Here is a 14,414-nt window from a genome sequence, read left to right as displayed (position 1 = left end):
CCCTCACTGAATTATACTAAACACAGACTTTTGCCATTCCCTAGGCAATGCAATACAGTTATTTACATAACATTAACCAATAGGTTATTGTATATAACAACTGTTTAAAGCACGCAGAAGGACATGTATAGGTTATATGCAGTTCCTATGCCATTTCATTCATGACTCATGCAAACTTGTGGGGTTTGTTATTTGCAAGGGGTCCCTGGCATCTCTTGCCAGTATTATAGGGCAGCTATATAGACTTCCACACCCCTTTATCAGCCACAGATCAAAGTAGGCAGGGCATAGGCAGGGTGTTGCAAACTTCTAGACTACCAACTACTAGGCTTTCTGACATGAGCCAACACTCCAGCCAATAGAGGCAGAATATGCCTTCTCTCCCAAGTTCCCCAGGAATCACATACCAAAAGAGAATGAATCCTGGGGCCACACAAGCCTTCACGAATTTAAAGATTTAAAACTGCACAGAATGTGTTTAGCCACGGTAGAATCAAAGCAGGAATCGGCAAAATGGCAGGACAGCCTATAAAGTGGGAAATGAGTCAGGGCAAATAGAAGTCTCCAAAAAACTGATACTCGGCAGGGGAGGGAGGAGGAGGAGCAGAGGAGTGGGGGTACCGAGGGGTGGGTGGGGAGCTGGGGAGGAGGTAGCAGCTGCTGCAGAATGGGTTGGGTCGTAGCGCTAACTGCACACTGGGACACAGTACAGACAAGCCCAGAGCAAGATGTCAGAGGACAGTGGAACCAGAATTGGGGATCTGAAAGCCAATAAGAAGCAACAGAGTAGTCTTCTAGGAACGTTCAATACAACGGTCAAAACCTCCAGCAAAACTGAGAAATGAGGGATTACCAACCACTCAGGCAGCTTCCTGCGAACCTTCCTCAAATCATCTCACAAAATGAGGTGGAGCCAGCCCTTTAAACACGGAGAATCGCGGCCATCCATGGACTCTCCAAGGTGTGCCCAATGACCTATGACCTCTCAACGGTACCATGTGAGCAGGCACCAAGCCATTAACCGTGGGCTTTTGAGAACATCATTCAAGTCCTGGCAACCAATATCAGAAATGAACCAGCCGCAGGCCCGCAGCCCTCGAAGGAGAGCTACGTATAATATGCACAATTCACAGGTGCATGCAACAGACCTGAACCAAAGCCAGGCATACCACACCAATCGTCAATCAAGAAAATGACCACTAGCTGGGCAGTGGTATCGCACGCCTTTAATCTCAGCACTCGGGAGGCAGAGGCAGGTGGATCTCCTTGAGTTTGAGACCAGCCTAGTCTACAGAGCTAGTTCCAGGAAAGGCTCAAAAAGCCACAGAGAAACTCTGTCTCGAAAAACCAAAAAAGAAAATAAGTTTACTGGTTTAAGGATGAACATACAGACCAATGGGCTAGAAAGGCCAAAATAAACACTTCTTACATGTACGGTATTGTCTTTCACGTACGGTATTTTCTTACACATACGATATTTTCTTTCACGTACCGTATTTTCTTTTTGAGATGGGTGTAAATGGAGACCACTTGTTCGTTTCCCAGCTTCCCAGACCCAAATCATCACACAGAAACTTTATTAATTACAACACTGCTTGGCCTTTTAGCTCAGGGTTCTTATTAACTAACTCTTACATCTTGAATTAATCCATTTCTGTTAATCTGTGTATTGCCACGAGGCTGTGACTTACCGGAAAGTTCCGGGTCCTTCTCCTTCAGCAGCTCCATGGCATCTCCCTGACTCCGCCTTCTTTCCTCCCTATCTCTGCTTGGAATTCCCACCTCGTTCTATTCTGCCCTGCCATAGGCTGAAGAAGCTTCTTTATTAACCAATGGTCACAGCATACAGAAGAATCCCACATCAGATTGGGGTCTTGAGACACATTGCCCAAGCTGTCCTTGGCCTTTCATAGAGCTGGGGCGACAGCTACACAACTGGGGAATATTATTTTAGCCAGCATGCCAGCACTGTGAACCAGAGTCCAACAGTCGTTTCAGCAGTGGTGCCGAGAACGCCGCATCCACACACAAGAAAGTAACTGTTGTGCCATGTTTTACTCTTGGCTCTTTTGAGGGGCCCACCACCCAGCTCCCAATAAATCACACAGAGGCTTATTCTCAGTTATGAATGCCTGGCCTTAGCTTGGCTTGTTTCTTACCAGCTTTTCTTATGTTATCCCGACTACCTTTGCCTCTGGGCTTCTATCTTCTGTTTCTGTCATTTCTTTTTCATGGCTGGCTGGGCGGCTGATTCCTGGCATCCTCCTCTCCTTCTCTTGCTCCTTGTCCTCATTTCTCCTGTTCACCCTCTCCACCTGCCAACACCGCCTATCCTTGCTCCTGCCTCGCTATAGGCTGGTCAGCACTTTATTAGATCATCAGGAGTTTTAGACAGCAAAGAATCACAGCTTCACAGAGTTAAATGCAATGTAAACAAAAGTCACACACCTGAGCCGGGCGGTGGTGGCGCACGCCTTTAATCCCTGCACTCAGGAGGCAGAGGCAGGCTGATCTCTGTGAGTTCGAGACCAGCCTGGTCTACAAGAGCTAGTTCCAGGACAAGCTCCAAAACCACAGAGAAACCCTGTCTCGAAAAACAAAAACAAAAAAAAAAACAAAAAAACTCACACACCTGAAAATAATAATTCCCCAACAAATAACAGTCTCACATCATGTGATCCTCACGCCAGTACAAACTTCAGGTCCTTAATGAGCTAAACATGGAGTTGGGCAGTGGCGGTGCACTCCTTTAAATCCCAGTACTTGGAAGGCAGAGGCAGGCGGATCTCTGTGAGTTCAAGGTCAGCCTGGTCTACAGAGCGAGTTCCAGAACAACCAGGGCAGTCATACAGAGAAACCCTGTCTCGAAAATAAAATAAAATGCCCTCAAACCTGTAGGCAAGACTAAACCGTAAATGTGAATATAAACTAGAGAACCTGTCTCCTCCATATGGAAGAACAAGAAGAAACAAGAAACGCCACTGCGTTGGTAACTACAGAATCAGCAAGGCTCTCACAGCCCCGCATCCACACCCATTGCCCGGGCAGTGTTCCCAGAGGCCGCAGCTCTCTGAACAATGAGGCTCCCCCTGGACTTCGGAAATCGAACCGAGTAACTGCAATAAGCCCTAAGCGGCCAAGCCTGTTCATTTGAGTCTTTTTCCTGGGCTTCCCCCAGCCGAGGTTGTACAAGACTTTGAGTGGTCTCTGCCCGCTCGTTTTTCCCCCCACACTCTGGGGGCCACCGGTCAGAAGCACGTCTCGGGCAAACCCAGCTGTGATACCACCTTGTACTGTCTCTGCACTCTGCCATCCTCAGCTTTTCCGGCTTCTGAAAAGGGGACGTTATTTTCCTTTATGTTGCCTTGAGGGCTCACACAAGCCAATCCCCACATCCTCTTGTCTGTTCCATAGGACCAGGTTAGAATGGGACACTTTCCTCATGGGAGCCGGTTGGGACCTGTCTGCTGTGGTCAGCATGACAGCAATGTGAGCCCAGGTCTGTACCACAGCGTCCCACTTGGTGTTGGTCTGTCACACACACACACACACACACACACACACACACCCCGCAACCACCCACGCTGGCAGAGCAAGGCGAGATGGGCGTCCACTCCCATCTGAATGCACACCTTGCCTCTGACGAGAGGAGCGGGCGTTCCAAACTTAATGATGAGGCCACGGGAGGACTGGACAGGGGATGGGACCAAGGCAGACCTAACTGTCCCGGCCTTAACTCTAGATAACCTGAGTGGGAGCCGAGGACGCCGGGGCGTGGCTACGAGTGTTCCTTGTAGCCAACATCATTTTTCTGCTGTGCCATCTCTGCAGAGGCACTCTGGAAGGGGCGGGGCTTTTGCTGCCCCCCCCTCCTCCTGGAGCACCTGTGACCCCAGGGGAATCTGGTTTGCTTTCACAGTGTCCTCTCCTGGCCCTGGCCGGCTGGGCAACGTGAAGGCTCCAGGAAAGTGCTTTTCCTCAGAGCCTCCCTGAGCTGGGGGGCACCCGGGCATCTGGCCAGTCACTTGTGAAACTGCAGGGCACAGGGCCTGGCCTCGGCTGTGTCCCAGAAAGAATGCTGGTCTGCTTGCAGTTCAGAGGTTTATTAGGGAGTGGTCTGGGCCAGCTGGTGTTTACATGCTGGCTCCCTACAGCCCAGGTGCGCTGGCTGTGGGGGCGGAGGGCACTCACTGTGCGCCTGGTCACTGGTGATTCACTCCAGGAAGATGGGCCTTCCCCCTGGGTCCGAGGCGCCAGGGCTCTCAGAGAGCCTCCACTCTGGCAGACTGGCCTGGGGAGATGAGGGGTTTTAGGATCTCAGTGTAGTAAGGGCCGAACACCTGCTGGTTGTGGCGCGTCAGGCTAACAAACTTCTGGCCCAGCTCCGCCAGCTCCGCTTCGATGAGCGTGAGGCCTCCAGGAAGGTCCAGCAGGGATCGCTGCACACCAAGAACCAAGCAGCACTTGAGGAACAAGTGGATCCGCTGATCTGTGTACAGGACGAGAGGGAGAAGGCGACTAGAGCCACCGAGCACCTGGGGTCCTGCTGCTCAGTCACATGCTCAAGGAGGAGGGGGACCCGAGTTGCTTGGGGACAGATACTCAAGACTGCTTAGTATGGGGGTGTGGCTCACATCTGTAGTCCCAGAACCCAGAGGCAGAGACGGGGAAAGCCATGAGCAAGGACACACTGAGGTAGACAGGGTGTCCAGGCCAGCCTGGGCTGCAGCCGTAGGCCTGGGACTGACATCAGAGAAGAAATCATCCGATTCCTCCAACAGAACTGGGTCTGTACTACAGAGCGACGTCTCCTGCTGGAGAGCAGGTGTGGATGTTCCAATGAGAGACTCATCGACAGCCCTGAGGACCTGAACCAGGCTGGGTGGACAGGATTCCTGTGTGCAGGCCTCCTATAGGTCCTTTCCATCTTTGACTGGAAAACCTGTGCTCAGGGCCTGGCAATGCACCCACTCCATGGCTGCCCCCCACAGCACCCTCACCGCCCACGCATGGCTGCCGCCCCAGCGCCCTCACAGCCCACACTCATGGCTGCCCCCCAGCGCCCTCACTGCCCACGCATGGCTGCCGCCCCAGCGCCCTCACAGCCCACACACATGGTTGCCCCCCACCCCCAGCACCCTCACAGCCCACGCGTGGGCGCGCTCACCAATGACGCTGCGGACGCAGTTTTCCTTCTTGGCAATGTTCTGGAGTTGTCCTACCAGAGACGCCGAGTTGTCACTGCTCAGAGGGGCAAGGCCCATGTTCTTGAGGCTTCGGTGGATTTCCTGGGTCACCTGCTCGCTCACAGTCTGCATGGTCTCCTCAGGTCTAGACCACGACAGAGGTGAGCTTGGCACCTAGTAGGTGGCTTCAGGCAGCAGCTAAGAGTTTAGGGACTTGGGACGAGTGCCGGTTGCCCACCCCAGCCGCCCAGCACCAAAGCCCAATACCGGCAGCCTCTGTAACTGTTGCCGTGTACTGAACCGTAAAAAGCTCTCGGTGCTGAAGGGCGTCTCCTCAGTCATCTTCAGCTACAGCTCAGCACAAGTTCAGGAACGCTGCTGCCAGCACCGGCCGCCATCGCCCGCCCAGTGAGAGGCGAGCCTGCAGCTCAAGGTCTCACAACACCATATTTGGAAAGTCCCCCATGCCGTTCTCCCCCACACGCCCCAATATTACTACAGAGATAAAGTGGCACTGGCTGGTTCTAGAGGGCCTCTCTCTGTGGTTTGTGGTGAAGAGCCAGTAACCCGTGACCTGCCAGTACCTGAGACACCTGGTGCCACCTTCTCTTCTGAGGACACCAGGCCTCGTTCTCAGTAGCTCTCTGCCTTCTTTCTCTCTGAATCCAGTCTGCGTGCCAGCCGACTAGGCTAGCTGATCTTGAACCCACCCCTCACAAGCGCTGGAGATACAGACGATGCCCACATGTCTGGCTTCTTGTTGTCTTTTTGGAGACAGGGTTTCTCTGTGTAGCCCCTACTGTCCTGGAACTGGCTCTGTAGACCTGGCTATCCTTGAACTCACAAAGATCCTCCTGCCTCTGCTTCCAGCGTTCTGGGATTAAGGCCTGTGCAACCACAGCCAGTCCAAGCATGCTGGGGTACACCCTGGTCCTTGTGCTTTCTCGGCACCTTACCTTACCAGCTGAGCCATCTCCCCAGCTCCTTCCTGCTAACCCTCACCTGGAGTTAAAGTCTTCCACCAGGGACTTGGTTATCCGTTTCAGTTTATCCACAAACTGGGGTGAGCCAAACAGAACACTGCCAGAGAAGCTACTGGCCACCAGCAGGACGGAGGCAAGGACTGTTAGGTGGTTCCGTTGCGACTCCAGCTCCTGCAGTCGGGTTCTGTCCATCAGCAGGGTCTGAGGAGGGGGCGGGGCCGTCAGAGGGCTCTAACCAACACTCAGAGCCCAAAACGAGGAAATGCTCCCCATATCCCCACCTCAGGGAACTCTTCATTCTCAGGGTCCCAGATGAGAAGGTTCAGGAATCCCTGGGACAGCACCATTGCAGGGCTGAGCGGCTCCGAGGGGGACTGAGCGGCGTCACTGGGGGACGGGCCAGGCGTGCTGGAGGAGTCCAGTGTGTCGGGGCAATTTGCAGGGGGGGTGGTGAGGTCTGCGGCTGCCTGGGTCAGCCACTTAGTGGTGTGGTTGAGGAGGCCTGCAACGGGAGGGGTGGAAGCCTCTACCTATGGGGCTTTAGGCCACGGTTCTCCTTAGCTAGTACTGTTTATGTTGAGCATGGTGGTGCATGCCCTCAGGAGCTGAGGCTGGAGCATGGCCATGAGTTTGGGGCTAGGCTAACCTACATAATGAGTTTCCGAATACCAAGGCTGAAGAGTGAGATCTTACCTCAAAAAAACTAAAATAAATCACTAAATTAAAATGTTAAAAAAAAGAAAAAAAGTATGTGTTCCTGGTTAATCTGCCTTCTTCCTCCCACTGTGGGAAGAAGCGACCTCTTCCTAAAAGGCAGAATGGCCCTTTGCAAACATCAGGTGTGAGCCGTCGGCACCTCTGTCCTCACGTCAGACATACTGGGCTGCTTGTTGAGACGCTCCTGGAACTGGGCCCGCTCGAACTGGATGGAATGCTCCTGCAGCTGGGGCTGGAGGCTCTGGATAGTGTAGTTTACCATGTCCATCTTCATCAGTCCCAGCACTTGGAAGATCCCCCTAAGCAGGAGAGAACGACTGTGCTGGAAAAGGGACCCGACGGGAGGGAAGCCAGGTGGGTGACTGGGGCATGCGGGACAGCCAAGACCAAGGCACACGGGCATGCTCTCTCCTCTGGGACCCGGGGGTAGCGGTGTGCACAACAAAGGACCCTCCACTGGGAGAGCCAAACAGAGAAACCGTAAGGTCAAACCCTGCAAGGGCCACAGGGCAAAGCCACACGGCGGAAGACGGCGTTCTAGTGAGGCTACTCAGCACTCAGGCGAGGGGCGCTGGTGCTTTTCAATTTTAACCTGCTGAGCGCACTTCCTAAGCGGCACACGGCCATCCATGGGAGACACGCTGCCGTGCCTTAGAGTGTGTGAACGAGACGGGATGTTCTTCACACCTTGGAATTCTGTCTACTGCGTGTCTTTCTGGGAGCAGGGTGCCAAGCTGTCTCCAGCAGAAGACAGTTAACGGCTGTCCCACTGTCTGCTACCCTTCCCGGCTCAGGACCTGGAGCAGGCTAGGCGACTCGTCACACCTCAGCAGCCGGACAGGATCCGCAATGTTCTCGAGTCTCTGCACGGCTTCATCCCGGACAGGCGCACACAGCAAGACCATCATGTTGAGGATGTACTTAGAGAGATAGGTGACATTCAGGTCCCCACGGTCAGCTTGCTGATGGAGGAAGTCCATGTCCAAAGCTTCTTCGATCTCACTTCTGAGGCGGGTCTGGCGTGGTAAGAGCAAGGACAACAGGATCTGCCAGGCAAGTCAGAAGAGTACGTTCTGCTCAGTCTGGCGTTTCCCCAGCGCTCAACCCCCACAGACACCAGCCTGTCTCTTTAGGGTCAGGACGCTGAGGCAGACATGTTCTGAGTATTAACGTAGCTAGTGATAAATATGTCACAGAGTGAGATAAAGAGATTAATAAAACACAGAGTGCGTGGAACACAGATGAGCGCATTGAGAGCATATAGGTTCAGTTTCCAGCACCCACACGGTGCTCACAGCATCTCTAACTCCAGACCAGGAGCTCTAGCGCCCTCTTCTGGCATCCCTGGGCACTGCATACACATGCAGGCAAAACACCATACACAGAAAATAAAAATACTTTATTTATTTGTGGTTTTTCAAGACAGTGTTTCCCTGTGTAGCCCTGGCTGTCCTGAAACTCTCTTTGTAGATTAGGCTGGCCTCAAACTCAGATATCTGCCTACTTCTACCTCCTGAGGACTGGAAATAAAAATTAATCTTAATTGAAAAGAAGAACTAGAAAATGTACCCTTAATTTACAAAGGGTAGTTCTTTATTTTTTAAAATTATTTCAGAGGGAGAAGGCAGAGATCAGAAGAGCTGCAATGGGGTCGCTGATCCCCAAATGTGAGCTCCTGGTAATTGGCTCTTATTTATTTATCCCTGTGTCTGCACAGCACACACAACACGTGGAGCTGGAGGGCGGATTCATGACTGTTTAGCAGAATCCAGCAGCCAGCTCCATGCGGTACCAGACACGACTGCTTCCTGATACCTATTTCAGTGGGCAAGCTTCCAAAGCTACCACCCAGAGCCTCTGTTTCAAGCCAGCCCTGGGAAGCCGAGGCTGACCTCCCACGCAACCACACACCTCTGGGTTCCTTTGCTGAGGTTGCAGCAAGTTCCCTCTGTACTAGACAGAGGGCGCTAAATATACAACAAGAGAAAGAGCCTCCTCCCGCCCCAGCTCTCTAAGGGAAGCTGATCAACCCCGTACAAGCTCAGTCTGTTCCAGGGTTTGTCAAGATATCGTCCCTAAAAAAGGCAGGCCACTGTGCCTCCAATCGCCCACCACGAATAAAGCACATTCTTTTTTTTGGTTTTGTTTTGTTTTTTACTTTCAAGGCAGAACACACCAGTACAGCCGGATGGGGTAACTCACTCAGCACGTTTGTATCCAATGCTTCAGAGTTCTTCAGAATTCTCTTTATCCTTAGCTCTCTCCCGCGTCCTGCTGTAGTTACTGTACACGGCGTCTTCCTGTTCTGTCTAGTCACCTGGGGAACTAGGGTTTGCAGCCACTGCCCCCTGGGGCGCTAAGGTGGCCTTGGAACCCACTACAAGCAAAGACGACGGCCACTCACCTCCTTGACCTCTTTCAGAAGTTCAAGGGCGCAACTGAAGTCAGGGGGCACGGACGACAGCTGCTCCTTCAGATGGTCCCAAAAGTCACTGGGCATTGTCTCCTTGCCCTTGCCGTCCAGGCTACAGGAGGGGCGAACACACAGGTTACTCACTGCGCGGGAAACCAATCCAGGCTCGGAGTCTAAGCCCCGGAGAGAACAGCGGGAGCGGCAGCAGGGTGGACTCCCTGAAGGCCAGGTGGGCTTTCAAGGCACGCTCAGGAGCAGGGACAAGCCTGAGTGTAGGATAAGTCTTCCCTGTGTGGCTCCTGTGTGTGTACGTGTGTAGGAACCTGCACGCATGGGCTGCGCTGAGCAAGAAGTTACTCATTTTCTTTCACTCCTAAATTCTAGGAAAATATTTTCCTGTTTTGACAATACTTGAATGTCACAGACACCTCCAGATCAGTCAGGCTTAAAATAAATTGGCTCACTGGGCTGTGGCGCACGCCTTTAATCCCAGCACCAGGAGGCAGAGGCATGGAGTGTCAGGATTCAGACATTCTACTGGCTCCTGTCACCTGGCAGGATGAACCAGGCAGTGCCCTGGCCAGCCCAGGGTCCAACGACTGCTTCCTCACTATGTAGTCTGTACTCGGGTGCTGTCCCTTTAAGAGACAAGACCCACTTTCTCTCTGTCTCTCTGTCTCTCTCTCTCTGCCATTTCTCTGAGGAGGCAGATCACTGTCTTTCTGTCTCTTTCTCTCTCCTTCTCTCCCTCTCTCTCCCCTTCCTTCCCACGTAAGCTCTGTCTGATGACATGTTTATTCCCTACCATGAAATCCGTGGTCCCACCTCGTGCTGCGTATCATTACAGGAGGAATCTCTGAGTTCCCGGCCAACCTGGTCTACAGAGTGAGTTCCAGACCAGCCAGGGCTACACACACACACACACACACACACACACACACATTGCCTCAAAAGAAAATTACTGCTCCCACCCACCTCTTCCTCGTATATTCCTATTCTGAGAACATTATCTATCCAATCATGAAGGCTACATATTGTTATTGCTCTTTGTTATGACTTTAAAAAATTAAGATAATGTCCACATTCAGGAGGCAGAAGCAGGAGGACCAGCCTGGGCTACACGAGACCCTATCTAAACTAAAAAACATACAAAGGCAATTTAATATAAAAAGGAGAATCTTTCCAACAAATGCGGTTGGAATAACTAGACAGACATCCAGGTGGAGAGAACGGAATTTCAGCATTAAGGTAGATCAAAGGATCTCCCTTTCAGACGCAGAGCTTTAAATCACTGTAACTAGCCTTGTTAGATTAACCAGAATAGGAACTGTGGCAACCAACGCACTTGCCAAGATGACAAAAATTTGGGTTGTTTTCTTTGCTTGTTTGAGACAGGGTCTCCCTGTGTAGACCTGAACTCTGTGTAGAACCGACTGGCCTCACACTCACAGATCTGCCTGCCTCTGCCTCCCAAATCCTAGGATTACAAAGACAGAGGTGTGTGTGTGTGTGTGTACCATCACACAATACTGAGTTTTTAGTAACTGTGGTGGTTTGAAAGAAAATGGCCCCTAAAGGGAGTGGCACTATTAGGAGGCGTGGCCTTGCTGGAGGAAGTGTCACTGTGGGGGCGGGCTTTGAGGTCCTCTCTGCTCAAATTCTACTCAGTGTGACTGTGAGGCCACTTCCGGTTGCCTGCATATCAAAGATGTAGGGCTCTCAGCTCGGCTCCCGTGCCATGGCTGCCTGCACGCCACCACGTCACACCATGATGCTAACAAATAAATGTGAAAATGTAAACCACCCCAATTAAATGCTCTCCTTTGTAAGAGTTTCCGTGGTCAAGGTGTCTCTTCACAGCAACAGAAACCTAAGACAGTGATTTGATTGATTGATTGATTGATTGAGGAGGGGCACACATGAGGCCCAGGGATTAAACTAAGGTTATTGGACTTAGCAGCAAGTGTCTCTGCCCACAAAGCCGCAGAACCCCTCAATGCTCAGTAATGACGTCAGGAACCCAAACAGATAAAAATATAAAAGCCAACACCTGGTTGATGATAAAGTCTTCTCTTCGGAGTGACAATCGAGCTTGGAAACTTCATGAACTCTCTCTGCCAAGCCTGTGATTGAAAGAATGTCTGGTGAAGCGGGCCGTGGTGGCGCACGCCTTTAATCCCAGCACTCAGGAGGCAGAGGCAGGCAGAGCTCTGTGAGTCCAAGGCCAGCCTGGTCTATTGGGGGAGATCCAGAATAGCCAGGGCTACCCAGAGAAACCCTGTTTCACAAAACAAAACAAACCAACAACAGTGGTCTGATGCTGCTGATCCTATCTGCCGCCCTCTGAATTATTCTGGCCAAGACGGCTGGCACAGTCAGCTACTTAAACAGACACATTGTTAGCTCATGGTACTAAATAAGCGTTAAAAGGAAGCCTTCAAAGCAGGGCTGAGCTACAGGGGCATCCTGAAGGACTGCGGGAAACATTAAACACCTCAACTGCAACAGAAGTTCAACACGAAGGCGCCCAGTGTGAGGAGAGCTCAGCCGGGAGAGACAAAAAGGGACTAGAATAGAACTCTCAAAAATCCAGATCGCAGCCGGCGGTGGTGGCGCATGCCTTTAATCCCAGCACTCAAGAGGCAGAGGCAGGTGGATTTCTGAGAGTTTGAGGCCAGCTTGGTCTACAAGAGCTGGTTACAGGGCAGGCTCCAAAGCTAAAAACCAAACCAAACCAAAATCCAGATCGCCCCAAACAGAAAACTGCAAAACAAAGTAACCCTAATATACGAAATCTTAAGAGAGGAATCTGATGATACGCTCAGGAGCTGTTTTACCTACAGACTTAACCACCTCCAGATGTTTCCAAACCATCGCCAAACCCTGACTTTCACCAACGCCACGCCGGGGTCCTGTTTCAAGTCATTTTGTTAACCAGCAGCGACCCCGCGTGGCCACAAGGAGGAGGACTAGGAGGAGAACGTCGCCGGCAACCTCGCAGCGCGTGCACCGCGGTGATGCCCGACGCCCGGGTCCCGGCCCTACCGATCCGCGGTCCGGCGACAGTTGAACATACGTGTTCGGTGGCCCTGGGCGCTGCTCCCCTCCTCCCGAGTGTGCCCCGCGTGGGGCTCACGGGAGGCGCCCTCGGCCGTGCTGAGCTCCTTCCTGGAAGCCCTCTCCTTCACGTCTGGCATCTTGGTGGTGCTGGTATCTGGGTGGGCAACAGAGGGACCAGCGCTGGCGCAGGGAGGAAACTGAGGCCGCAGAGCCCGGCTTTCCGCCCCCGCAAGGTGCCCCCCTCGGTCGCCGGGGACGCCGCCCTAGGCCAACGCCCCCCTACCCTTCAGCCTTCCCTCACCACCTCCTCTCCCTCCTCACCTCCCCTTACCACTTATCACCTCTTTCCCTCCCCCTCCCCCTTTTGACCTTCCCCTCCCCACTCCCCTTCCCTCTCCCTCTCTCATCCCCTCCCCGCCCTCCCCCTATCTCCCCTCGTCTCCCCTCTCCCCTCCCCTCACCTCCTCCGCCGCCGGCCCGCCCACTCTGGCTGGCTCTCGGGCACGGGGCGGGTAGGCGGCACCGGCTGAACCACCTGGGAGGGCGGGGCCTGGGAGCTGGGCGGAGCCACTGGGCCCCTCGCTGCGGCGTCACGCACACCCCCACCTTTACCCTGCGGCCGGGGCAGAAGTGGGAGCGCCCGAGATCTGCAAAGAAACCGCTGAGGTGTCCTGGCAACGTGGCACGTGCGCACGCGCCCCTCCCCTTCAGCACCCATCGAGCCTGGGCACCAGTCACCGGCCACCTGCTCCCCTTCATCCCTCTCCTTTTCTAGGTGTCTGGAACTGGGGCTCAGGAGGAGCCTGCCGAGCACGGAAGAGGGGAGCTGGCCTTGAACTTCTGACCCTCCTGTCTCCGCCTGAGTGTGGGGTCACCAGTGAGAACCACCGTGAAGGGTTCGTGTGCTGGGGATGGAAGGGGCCTCAGGTACTTAACTGATTGAACTCAGTCCCCAGCGCTGAGTCCCAGTTGGTCGCTGGAGAGATGGCTTAGCGGTGAGAAGCCCGGGTCCTCTGGAGGAGGAGCACGGTTGAGTCCCATCACCCACATGGCTGCTCACAGCCATTTGTAACTCTAATGTCAGGGCATCCGACTCCCTCTTCTGGCCTCCCAGGGCTCTGTATGCATGTGGCGCGCTTACATACACGCAGGCAAAACACCCATACATATAAATTATGTCTTTTGTTTTTGTTTTTCGAGATAGGGTTTTTCCGTGTAGCCCTGGTTATTCTGGAACTTGCTCTGTAGACCAGGCTAGCTTCGAACTCAGAGATCCACCTGCCTCTGCTTCCAGAGTGCTGGGATCAAAGGCACATACCATTTCTGCAGCTTAGACAATTAAAAAAAAAAAAAAAAAAGAGTTAGGGCTGTGGCTTGGTTAGTAGCCCTGGGTAAGCTTCTCAGCTGCTTAAACCAGGCATGACAATACATGCCTGTAGTCCCAATGTTCAGGATGTGGAGGCAGGAGGATTAGAAGTCTACCTAGGAGTTCCCAGGCAGCTTGGGATAAATGAGACCCTCTATGTCTCACAAAGAAAAGAGAAATGAACTTAAAAGGAGAAGGAGAACCCAGAGGCAGGGTTCTGTCTCCGGCCAGCTCTCAGTCCCCTTTCTTCCTCAGACTTGGGTCATCAGCTCTGAGAACCTCTGCCTGGGGTTCTTGGCCTTGTTACCGTGTGAATTCATGACCAACTCATAGTTTTGAGACAGAAAACTGTGAAGAGAGACGAAAATTTTAATTTAAAAGCTCATGAGAGCCGGGCGATGGTGGCACACGCCTTTAATCCCAGCACTCGGGAGGCAGAGGCAGGCGGATCTCTGTGAGTTCGAGACCAGCCTGGTCTACAGAGCTAGTTCCAGGACAGGCTCCAAAGCCACAGAGAAACCCTGTCTAGAAAAGAAAAGCTCATGAGAATCTGGGGCTCGAGCACAAAGCAACACCAACCCTCCAAACTGTCCGCCCCATCATGCTCCCTGACTTTTCCCTCCAGTCAGCTGGGAAGCAAGATCACCTTCAAATGTGGCAGGAGCTGCTCTGTGATGTCACACTGTTTC

General features: G+C 52.9%; 1 protein-coding gene across 1 annotated transcript; it reads right to left on the bottom strand.

The window, feature by feature from the left end:
- Positions 1–4,120: 4,120 nt before the first annotated feature.
- On the bottom strand, positions 4,121–12,903 carry Tcp11 (t-complex 11). Its single transcript, XM_057751462.1, has 10 exons — positions 12,821–12,903; positions 12,376–12,513; positions 11,350–11,422; positions 9,291–9,411; positions 7,712–7,932; positions 7,049–7,185; positions 6,451–6,671; positions 6,189–6,370; positions 5,168–5,331; positions 4,121–4,489 (listed from the first exon to the last, which is right to left on the bottom strand). Exons 2-10 carry the CDS (start codon positions 12,494–12,496, stop codon positions 4,263–4,265), a joined length of 1,467 nt encoding a protein of 488 aa, XP_057607445.1. The 5' UTR covers positions 12,497–12,513; positions 12,821–12,903; the 3' UTR covers positions 4,121–4,262.
- Between the last annotated feature and the right edge of the window lie 1,511 nt (positions 12,904–14,414).

This window comes from Chionomys nivalis, chromosome 19, assembly GCF_950005125.1.
Source record: "Chionomys nivalis chromosome 19, mChiNiv1.1, whole genome shotgun sequence".
Lineage (NCBI taxonomy): Eukaryota > Metazoa > Chordata > Mammalia > Rodentia > Cricetidae > Chionomys > Chionomys nivalis.
This window is presented reverse-complemented; position numbering and strand designations above follow the sequence as displayed.

What these genes read in the sequence shown, in the direction of transcription:
- Tcp11 (XM_057751462.1), bottom strand. Translation starts at nt 12,496, where the DNA reads ATGCCAGACGTGAAGGAGAGGGCTTCCAGGAAGGAGCTCAGCACGGCC. An exon ending in AAGACTTTATCATCAACCAG is followed by an intron (nt 9,412 to 11,349) that starts GTGTTGGCTTTT and finishes CCCCTCCTGTAG; the next exon opens with CCTGGACGGCAAGGGCAAGG. An exon ending in AGAATGAAGAGTTCCCTGAG is followed by an intron (nt 6,371 to 6,450) that starts GTGGGGATATGG and finishes CCCCCTCCTCAG; the next exon opens with ACCCTGCTGATGGACAGAAC.